The 11,811-nt window shown below is 34.5% G+C and overlaps 1 protein-coding gene across 3 annotated transcripts in view; it reads left to right on the top strand.

The window, feature by feature from the left end:
- Window positions 1-10,837, top strand: part of Ptpn4 (protein tyrosine phosphatase non-receptor type 4) — a 154,818-nt gene extending 143,981 nt beyond the window's left edge. For all 3 annotated transcript variants that reach the window (XM_055601678.1, XM_055601661.1, XM_055601669.1), the window contains one exon: window positions 3,352-10,837. In XM_055601678.1, the coding sequence (XP_055457653.1) occupies window positions 3,352-3,438 (87 nt within the window). In that variant the 3' untranslated portion in view covers window positions 3,439-10,837. The remainder of the gene's footprint in view (window positions 1-3,351) is intronic.
- Window positions 10,838-11,811: the final 974 nt, after the last annotated feature.

Genomic DNA, 11,811 nt, shown 5'->3' with positions numbered 1-11,811 from the left:
GAAAGAAAGAAAGAAAGAAAGAAAGAAAGAAAGAAAGAAAGAAAGAAAGAAAGAAAGAAAGAAAGAAAGAGAAAGAAAGAAAGAGAAAATTGCTTTCTTCAAGAAGCACATGGTGTTTGATTATCTTTCTTTTTGTGATGTTAGCATCTTTGGTTGATCAGTACCTCTGTCCATTATTCATCGGATTTGTAGAGTGATGGTATTTTGTTTGATTTTACCATTTACTAGGTTGCTCTCAAATCCATATTCAGCTTCCATTGTTATATAGATCAGGCCTACTTGCCTAGGAATGGCATCATTCACAGTGGGTTAGGCCATTTCATTTATTAACTGGAATGATTTTTTTAAGGCCACTTCATTTATTAAGCAGAATGATATTTTTCAGATTTATTTATTTTTATTTTTGTGTATTAGTATTTTATCTGCATATATGTGTGTACATCATGTGTATGACTGGTACCCTCAGAGGCCAGAAGAAGAATCAGATTCTCTAGAACTGGAGTTAGAGACGGCTGTGAGCCTCTTTGTGGGTGCTCAGATTCAAACCCAGATCCTCTAGAAAAACTGCTAGTGCTCTTAACTACTGAGCCGTTTCTCCAGTTCCTAGAATGATTCTTTAAAGATAAATATTAGATCTTTCCCTTGATTTACAAGTGCTGTTTTATTTTTTATTGTGTTTTACAGTACTGACATGGAATCCAGGGTCTCACACATGCTGACAACTGCTTTGTCATAGAGCATCTGCACCCTAGCTCAGATTTTCACTGTTGGTTTACTAGCTTTCTTCAGTGCTAACAACTGACATTTGTTTGGTTTGATACTATTTAAAAATCGTGAATCGAGCTGGTTGTAATCGTGCACACCTTTAATCTGAGCACTCTCGAGGCAGAGGCAGGTAGTTCTCTCTATGAGTTCAATTACAGCTTGGTCTACATAGTGAGTTCCAGGACAGCTGGAGCTATATATTGAGACCCTGTCCTGAAAAAATAAATGCGAATCTAGACATATTTTATGTGTGTTAAGCCTATTCTAGTTATTTTTTTCTTTATGATGTACATATTTATCCTATATTTTGGCCAACAGGAACCTCGGTTCCTAAGTTCTTTTCCTAGGTCCTTGATAACTTCATTAACTTCCTTGCTAGTAAAAGATATTGCTAAGCCTAGCTTTGCATTTTATGCCTCAGATTTGGAAACAGTAATTTCTCCAGTAATTCTTGGTTCTGTTATTTTAGATGCTACTTTCTGATTTCTAGTGGAGGAGTATTGTTATTGGTGATAAGTTTCTCTAAATTGTCAGAGCTAGGAACATAGACTTGTAATGTGAATTGGGTCATGGTGTTTTGTTTTGTTTTTTACTTAACTTTCTTTGTCTTTTTCTCTTGTTTAACGAGAATACATGCTCTCTAGGACAGCAGTAAAAGAAACTAAGAATATTAAAAGTACTCTTCTGTTTTATCACACATTGCCTATCATAGTTTCAAAATGGCAATGCTGGCACTGCATTTACAGTATGATTATGAAGCGTTCTTGGGTTCCCACAGTTCTCTTTGAGCTTTGAATGTGACTCCAAATATAGTCAATTATTGTCTTAAAATCCATGCAAGTAACTGATTGGTGTGGTTATGCTATCAGATAGATACACGCATGTTGATTTGTTTTAAGATATTGTTAAGTTTTATATTTTAAATCTATAAAAGAAGAAAGATAGAGAATGAGAGATGACTCAGTGGTTAAAGAGCAATGGCTGCTCTTCTAAAGGACCGAGGTTCAACTCCCAGAACCCACATGGCAGCTCACAAATTTACAATTCCAATTCCTGGGGTATAACACCCTCACACAGACAACAACAATGCACAGAAAAATAAAAAATAAAAATAAATTTTTAGAAAAAAGTAGCAGAAGAAGAAGAAAAGAAGAAAGGTTTATTTGATGGAGTCTGATCTCTGTTCGTCTCTGCTCCTTTTTCCCTCCATTCTTTCATAAAAATACTTTAAAGAGTTACCATTTTCTTCCTTTAAGGTTACACTAGCAATGTGGTGGTGGTGCATACCTTTAATTCCAGCACTCAGAGGCAGAGGCCAGAGGGATCTCTGAGTTCAAGGCCAACTTGGTCTACGGAGTGAATTCCAGGACAGCCAAGGCTACACAGAGAAGCCTAGTCTTGAAAAACCAAACAAATAAAAATAAACAGTAAAATTTAAATATATACTTAAAATTTTCTTTTTATAAATGTTATACAAACTTCTTATCCCCCGCCTTTTAATATTTTTATGTGACAGAGAGACAGACAGACAAAGACAGAGATTAAATGTGCAAGTATGTATATGGAGGCAAAAGGAAGATACAGGTTGTTTTGTTTTGTTTTGTTTGTTTGTTTGTTTGTTTGGGGTGTGTGTGTGTGTGTGTCACTCTCTACTTGATTCTCTTGAGAAAGGGTCTTTTACTGTACCCGGAACTGAGTTAGCAGCCAGTAAATCCTAATGATATCCTGTTCCTTCCCTGACACACTGTTGGGTGTACAACATACCCAGAAATGCCCAGGTTTTTATTTTTGTTTTAAACATGGGTGATGGAGCTATGAATCCAAGTTGTCAGGCTTGTTCAGCAAGTACTCTCACCTGATGAGCCATCCCCCACCCCCTCCTTGCCTGTCTTTTTTGGGGGGTCCAGGGATGTTTTTATATTGCCTTATCTTCTTGAAACAGGCAGGTTTGGTATTCATTATGTAGCTTATGCTAGACTTTAATTTATGGAACTCTTTCTTCAGTCTTCCAAGTGTTAATATATGTGTAAGCCACTCTGCCCGAAATACTTTGCTTGTTTTCACTTAGCAGAATATTCTGATACTTATGGTATACATGTCTTTAATCTTAGCACTCAGTACTCAGTGACAGGAGGATCTCTGTCCATTTAAGACCAGCTTTATTTGTATAGCAAATTGATGTCAACTTAAATGTTACAAGAAGTGAATATAATATATACATATATTCATCTTTATTCAGTTTCTTTTCTAGTTTATCTTTTGAAATAAGTTTCTTGGATGTGAGATTGCTTGGTCCAAAGGTAAAATAATACCACTTTATTAGGTACTTTAAATTTTTTCTTTATAGTTTGACTATTTTAACATTCCTACCAGCAGTGTCTTGAGTTTTGCCAACAAAGTATTATGTGAGCTTCTCCCTCCCCCCCCCTTCTGTTGGTAAAAAAAAAGTATCTCTGTGCTGTTTTACTTTTCAGGTTTTGGTTTTTTTTTTTTTGTTTTTTTTTTTCTTCACAAACAAGACAAGTGAGATGTTTTTGGTTTTCTGGATTATCTAGTGATTCTGTTTTTTCTATTTTTGTTTTTCAGAGTCAATACAGATTTGTATGTGAAGCTATATTGAAAGTTTATGAAGAAGGTTTTGTTAAACCCTTAACAACATCATCAAATAAATAAGAAAACAAAAAGGTTGGGCTAAGTATTGGAAAAATGTCTTTTGTTAAATTCACTGTGCCATAATACTGCTTGCAGGAAATGGCCTCATACAAAAAAGTGAAGAACTCAGAAAAACTTCGAAAACTTCAGCACTATTGCACTTTATGTTTTAAAAAGTCACTTAAAACCTATAACTCATTTGTTTAACTGTTTTGTGCTTTGCTCTGAACAAATAGTGGAAACTGAATATGTTCAGGGTTATGGAATTTTGAGGTGGTGCCATGTAGTCCCCTCTTGTAGAATTGCCACAGACAAGGCTCAGCATTCTCATCTCTTGAAAGCAAAAACTTGTACCTTGAAAGCAAAAAGAAGTAAACATGAGGAGTCTGCTCTGGTCTTTCCCAGTGGTTCGTGTACTTACTCTGCTGATGAGCAGATTTTCTTTTTCAAGCGTTAGCAATACCATTCTCAACATTAGCCAGTGCACTGCCTGTGGATGCAGCACATCTCCCTGACATCCCAGTCGGGACCTGCTGTTGAGAAGAGAAGTGGAACTTGCTGTTCCCCGGAAATGCTGCACAGTGTCCATTTACCAGCATCTTACAGAAATTATAACTATGAATCTACAGATTTTCTTGGGTTTAATAATGTGACTTATATTTATCATAAGGTTGGCTTATTCCAAATCATGTGATTTCACATTCTTGATGTAAAGGAATGCATGCATTGTGTCTTAACCCCTTAAGTGCCTTGAGATATCTTTGTCTAATGAAAAGGCACTCATTTGACCCCATAGAAGGTATGTATGTATACTGTACATTCTTATAGTTTTATGAATTTTTAATAAGTTCACAATGTAAAAAAAAAAAAACTTCTTATGTTGAGAGTTATACAGACAGAGAGGGGTAAGGAAATTTCTGTTTCTTACTCAGTGCTTGCTTGTACTTTGCCATAAAAGCCAAGATATCTGTATTCTGCTGAGAGTGCATCTGCTGCTATAGAATTGTTCACAATCTGTACATTCCTTTACTGAGGGACAGGGGTTAAAGTTCAGCAGCTTAACTTTAAAAGATGATTTATTCTTCAAATTTTATATTTACTTTATCCCTAACTTAAAAAGTGATGTTTAACATGTACACTAGAGATAAACATATTGACACTCTAAGTTACAGTTACAAAGTTAATTAGTTGGAGATATATATGTAATCTATAATTGAAGTGTTGCCCTCCAGCACTCATTCCAGTTCATATTGGGCTGTCTTCACACTGGTCTTTTCATTGGGATTCTTCAGATAAGGAATTAAGTACTATTAGCTTTTACTAAATGTGACCCCATAATAGTAAAATGCCAGTTTTCTTGTCATTTTTATACAATTACATTATCTGGTTTATAGATGCCCATTAAATGATAGGCATTACAGATGTGTTTATTTTTCTTGTCAGCTTCATTTGTTTGTAAGTCTATGAAGACATCTTTAAAATTGCCCAATTTAATGTAAGCATTTGTTCAGCTACTCAAATGTTATTTTATATGGATATGGTTAAAATACATATATTTGCTAGTGATTTCATATTATTTCTGTAGTCTTGATAAAACATAGGTTCCAATGGTAGATATTTTGGAATGCTCTTTAGTGGGGTGGGGGGATTGCATACATTTAAAAATCTTTACTAAAATCTAAATTACTGTTTAACATATTCAGAATCTATAATAGTAAAATTCAGAAGTTAAGCTCCTAAACATTAGTGGCCAGGGTACCAAATAAGTTGTCACTTATAAATATTTATTGTCTTATTTTTTAAAGAGAAAAATAAATATAATCTTTATGTCAAATAGAAGTTCTATTCTGATTTGACATGTAAGACAGTAATTTAAGCTGGCTAGTGAACTATAGTTTCACTCAAACATTCCATTCTCTACCCAGAGGCAAATGTAATATAGGTTGGTAGGATATCATTGCAAGTTAAAAAAGGAAACCAAGTTGGAGATCTATACATTATAGAGTTATTCTATTGGTGGATTTTAGCCTAAATTTTAAATCTGTCCTCGCCATGTGGATAGAATGTGGCAACCATAGACAAAAAGAGAAAAACTGTGTAGAAGTTACGAGGCAATGTCATGATTCACTTGCTTTTTAATGTAAAGCTTTGTTTATACCTCTGTAGTTAGTACTGATGTTGGCAGTGAGCATTGTTGCTTTTTAAATCATCAGTGCTTGTTTTTAAGTGACAAGTGTAGAACTAAATTTAAATTTCTCATTGCAATTTATTATCTGAAAACTATGCTCCAGGAATATTTCACATGTGAAAACAGCTCTTTTAGAACATTCATTAGGATCTTAAGCTAAAAAGGATAAATTGTTATTATGGACATGCTAATTAAACTTTCCTAGTTATCTAACATACAACACTGTCCTTTACACCTAAGCATTTAATCAGCTTATTAATTTAAATATATTTCTAGAAACAGTGCTAGTTTTCATAGCCAGGTAGTGGTATACTGCATACACATCAATGTAATATTGTGTAACAAAAAACAAATTTATTAAATTAAACTACTTTTCCATTTCACTAGCCACCCTTACACCCACACCCCCACAAACTCAAGAAAGAATGCATTTATTCTGACAAGTGAAAAAAAAAATCAGTAGTGGTGAATCAGGGGCTTTTGTACATGTTAAAGGTAAATGTGAAAAACTTCCCTCTCTGAGTTCAGATGGTTTTTCTGTGAGCATCTGGTTTCCATCAGTACCGCCTGGATGCTTGTTAGTAATATTTTGGAATAGACTTTGCCTTCACCCAAAGAATTAAGTTGTATTTGTTAAACTGATCTGTTTATTCAAAAGTGAGGCAGAATAAACAGCCCAAGAAAAGCTTTTGTGTAACTTGCTGGGTCAAGTAACTGGAAAAGGGCAATGATTGATCATTTTAACTTAAGAATAAAGGTAACATTGTGTGAAAATTGACTCAAATGCAGTTATGCTAAACTGTTAGGACAGTTACTTGAAGGTTTGGGGTACTACTGTACGTGCCTTCATAGAGAAACATCGGTGCATTGGTTTGCATGTGTGCTTCAGAGACATGTCCAAAGACTATATGGACTTTTAATCATGGGGCTTTATATCTCTTGATAGCTCTAACCAAGTGTAATTAGTTGTTTGAGCAAAAAAAAAAAAAAAAAAAAAAAAAATCTCTTGTCTCACTAGAAGTAGTACTACAGCTTGAAAGCTAAGAATTTGAAAGATTTTGTCCAATCTCTACATCGTTATTATTATAAGAAGGACCAGATGCCCAGCAATTAGTTTATCAGAATCTGGTCATCTTCAAGTTTTCTAATTCTTAATTTAGTGTCTCTGTATTAGACTATAACTTCGCATATTGTGAATATGATGAATGCTTGTAAATTTTATCTGTTTCTACTTAGGAAGCACGCTTAGTTTTGTCACTTTGAAACGTTGACACCTTAGAAGTTTGAAAGTAGACGTCAAAAGTGAGGCCAATTAGGACTTGGACTCAGTTTGCTAGTGCTTTCCTGACAGATGAGTTGTTGTGAAGTATTTAGGTCGATGCACATGCAGTAGGAAAACTGAGCTACAAATAGGAAAGCATTTTTAAAGCACTTAAGACATAGAACTGAGATGTAGAACTTATATCTGCTTACAAAATAATTTATATTCATAATGTGAACATGTGATAAAATTGAAGTATGGCTTGAATATCAAGAAGAGAGACGGAAACATGAACTTATAGCAATACGCTATATAATGTCTGTGTTTTGAATATTTAAAATATTCTGATGGTAAAGTTGCCAAAGTAGTTTTGAATTCGTGTAAGTTGTTTATATTACAACAATGTGGGACATGTTTACAGGCTTTTTATTGTACTTACTTTGTAGTTCTGATGAACTTGTATTTAAGTCATTTATAGTAAATATATGATGATAAATATTTGCTGGAATAAACATCTCAGTAATATAGCAAATCATACCTAAATGACCCCACAGTCTGCTTTCATACAAGGTGCTGCATCCACAAAGCAAGCACTTCGTGTTAATCTTGCTCACATCTCACATTTGCACCAACCATCCAACTGCCATTCCTGGATCCATTTGTGGTGCTTCCTCCAAGTAAAACAATGTGTTATTACAATTCAGTGGATTGAGTTTATCAAATATTAGGATTACTGATTTGTTGACAGATCTCAGTGTGATCAGCAATTGTAACAACTTTTATGAAATTCCTTGAGAATTATTATATACATGCAAAGATATTTACATAATTCTAAAACATTTTGAGGGCTCATTTGCTAATAGATAATTTCATCAATTTTAAGAGTACAAGAAGTCAATCCCAAAATTATGTTTGGGGTTCTGTTTCTTACCAAAATTCTTAGTTTGCATGGATTTCATTTACTCTTAGCAGTTACTATAATAAACTTCTCTCTGTTAACAGAAACAACATGCCATGTATTTCAGCCCATAATTATTTTATTTTTATGCCTTATTGAATTGTTTTGGTAGATGCCATAAAGTTACTTTCTGTTTTCATATATAAATTTGCTGCTACTTATTTTACGTTTTTCTACTATAGTATACTGTTGATTTCTTAAGTCATTGTTTATCTTTTTTAGTCCTTCAAAGCTAAATAGGTAGCCATTAGTCATAGCTGCATGACAGCAGTGCATCTATATTGGCTAGGTGTGGTTCAGTACATAAACAAGTAAGCCAGTGTACTTTTAATTTGCTGAAAGTGATTAGCAATATTGCAAGTTTAAAACTACACTGTTAAGGAAGAGTTCAAACATTTAACTTCCTGGAGCCTTGTAAAATTTTCAGTATAAGGATGAAAAAGAAAGCCTTGTTAAAGTCATAGAAGTTTTAATTAAATACTGTAGAGTTTTCCTATTATAATGTAAATGATATACAGAAAATATTTTTCTATGAGCAGAAAGTTAAAACTGTTAACTTTATTTCATCGCTTAAAAGGGATAAAACAATATTTGTATGTCTTTCATGCTGTAAAGAAAATGAATGTATCTTTCAAATGTTAGTTATTACTTGATTGTATGTGTTTGTTAAAAAGAGAGATCTGCAAAGGATTGAAGAGTATTACAAGTCATTATGTAAAATGCAATGTTGGAAGAAATGGAATTGCATTTCAAAGCATATTTCAGATATAGTGTATATTCGTTTTCACATTGCTTTCTTTTGGCTCTAGAAAATTTTCTTCAAAATTGTATATACTATTTTGAGTGTAAAATATTTGAATTATACACTTGTGGGGTGTAGAAGACTGTGTGTTAGGCTGTGTGTGCTGCTGCGTGCGTCTACCATGGAGGAAAGTAAGTTCCCAAGTTCTGTCAGTGTCGCAGCCACCAGTGGGGACAGCAGCATGAGATATGAAGCCAGAAACCCATGCCTGAGGGCCAGTGCAGTAACACTGCAAAGGCCTCTGTCCATGCTAAGGAGTTTCCCTCTTTCCCTTCAGTGATGTGCATAGAATACTACTGGGCCCTATTCCTGTGACTTAGAACGTGGTGGCTTGTATGCTTACAAGTTTATCCAGCTGGATGAGAACCCTTCACTTGAAACCAATGCCTATAGGCATGACTAATTTGTTCAAGAGCTCCTTTAAATCTAGCACTTATCAAGTATTAAACTTGATGAAATTGGGAATTCATTGTTTTGACAAATTTTCTAGCCTTCCATACTAATTTTAACTCATCACGATGTAGCCTGAACAACCAAAAAGTGACCCAGGGTTAGTGTCAGATTTCCTCTACCCAGCACTGCTAAATAACTGATGACTTAGAAGTTTCATTGTTACATAAAGTTACTGCCAAGGATCATGAAGAAGATAGCTTTCTTCAACATTTGGCCCAAATAGTTGCTGCTTCCCGGTTTCCCTAGATCTATATTATATCAACTATATGTTATCATATCCATTGTAGTCACAATAAGGCCTAGTTTACCTTTTTTTTTTTTTTTTTTAATATTTGTTTTCTGCTCATATAGTATTCTAGTTATTTGCCTTCCTGGGAAAGGAAGTTTCAGCCCAATTCTGTGATTCTCTGAATTCATCTTTCCCAATCCTTCAGTGAGTTAGTAAGATTCTTCATTCCTCAGTCCTGTAGAGTGGGTCATATTTCAGTGCTAGAATTAATTTCAAATAGCACTTTATTTTATGCTTACTACTGACTTAATTTATGCATTAAAAATATCTATCCTAGGAGTTTTGTAAATACAGAAAAACAGTTGATTAGTATTAGAGTTTATTAGATTGGCCCCAAGTTTAAACGCTTTATAATGATCTCTTAATAGCGTTCGTTGATATTTAAGAGATAACATGTGACTTTAGCTCTGCTGTTTTTCTGTAACTTGTATAATAACAATAGAGGCTTCCCAGCTGACTCTTGCTGGACTCAGTTCTCTCAGCTAGTATCAGCCAAGCTTGGTTTACTAAAATTGTTTTTGTGCTCTGCATTTTGTGAACATCACATGAATACTGGGAAATCTGTTTGTTTCAGTGTAGTACCTCGAGGTTAAATAGATACTGCACCACAAGTATGATGCTATAACAGTTTATATTAAGCTGTTTTCATATTCTGTCGGTACAGTATATCTGCTATACAAAATGAAAGTTGTCTATCCCAGTGCTCTTCAGCATCAGAACACACCAATTATAAACTATGCTGTGAGCTTTTCAAATAGAAAGGCTAGTGTAGGTTTAACTTTAGGACTGATAGCTTATCCTTATCAGAACTATTTTTAAACAGTAGTTTTTAAATTATTTCTATGTAGAGGATATTTTAATTTGGGAACTTTCTTTTCTTGTAATAGGTGCTATATGTAAATATGTAGTGAGAAGTTTGTTTGGTTAAAGGTCTAGTTTATTTCCTTATTAAAATATCTTTCATTTCTGTTTCCAATTCATGTTTTGTACTGAACTAATTGCAGAATGGATTTAATTCCTTAATATTGTAGACTACCTTTTCTCCCAGTTGCACAAAAATATCTCCATATGGTTTGGTCTCAGATTAAGATGCAAAGAAGCTAACAGTGAAAATTTAAAACACATAAACTTGAATTTGGTCAACACTGGACTATTTGAAATGATCACTGTGCACACGTCACTGCAGCTTGCTGTGTGTTTGAAAAGCCTTGTTTGCTTGTCTTAATTTCAGTGAAAATTAGAATTCCTGCCATTCTACACATAGCAACATTGAACAGGATAAAAATGTTGGTTTATATTGAAACTTTTAGTCTTAACATCAATTTATGTTATGTGAAACACTGTTACACATATTTTGTTGGCTATATTTTATTTTGACTGAGTAGTTGTTCAAGTACAAATGTGAAAAAAAGAACACCTCTAGCTGTTAATGTTCAATTGAAAAATAAAGGTGTGCTTTAGTAATCTCATGACTTCAGGATTATTTTAATGGGGATTTAGTGTTAGATTCTGCTGACAGTGATTTATTATTCATTAATGAGTGATCATTTAGAAGGATGGCTGAATGCTAAACATGACGTTTATTTTTATAATCAGTAGTGCCACAGGTGGCTTTTCTTAAGGGAAGGAGGAGACTCGAGATTTAAAGAGAATTTAGAAAATTAAAGAATGTGTGTGTGGGGGGGGATATGTGTGTGGGGGATATCTGCATGTATGTAGCTGCCTATGCTCATATTTGGGGAGAGCATCTGGTATTTCCTCTATCAATCTCCACCTTATTCTCTTGAGACAAGGTCTCTCACTGAACTCGATCTTACCAGCTTTTGTTTTTTTGTTTGTTTTGCTTTTTTCCTAGCTAGACTGTCTGGCTAGCAAGCCTGGGTTCTTCCAACTCTAACCCCCACAGCATAGGGTTGCAGGCACACACACCTGTGCTCAGCTTTTCACATGTGTTCTGGGAATCCCAACTAAGGTCCTCACACTTGAGCAGTAAGTATTCTTGCCAATCAAGCCATCCTTGAAGTCAGCCGGAATCTCACCTTCCCAGGTGCAGTCAAGCATGCTCTTTTGCATCTTAAAGGAAGTAAAGAAGTAAAGACTCCTAGCTCTGGTTTTGGTTGGGGTTTTTTTAGTTTGTTTTGTTTTTAGGTAGCTTTGGCTTGTCTTAAACTCAGATCTGCCTGCTTCTGCCTTTCAAGTGCTGAGATAAAAGGGCTGTACCGCCATACCCAGCACCAGTAACTTTGTTTTAGGTACATATGTGAAAACTCATTATGGCAAAGGAAGGTAAAATGACATAGTGATATATGCCTGAATATACATTTATGGTTGTAGGATTGTGTGATATAGCCTGAAACTTTGTTCTTCTTTTTTTGTTTGTTTGTTTTTTGAGACAGGGTTTTTCTGTGTGCCTTGGCTTTCCTGGACTCACTTTGTAGACCAG

This window comes from Psammomys obesus, unplaced genomic scaffold (assembly GCF_907164565.1).
Source record: "Psammomys obesus unplaced genomic scaffold, mPsaObe1.curated_primary_1811, whole genome shotgun sequence".
Classification (NCBI taxonomy): Eukaryota; Metazoa; Chordata; class Mammalia; order Rodentia; family Muridae; genus Psammomys; species Psammomys obesus.
Note: the sequence above shows the minus strand (reverse complement) of the source record. Positions and strands in the feature narration are given on the sequence as shown.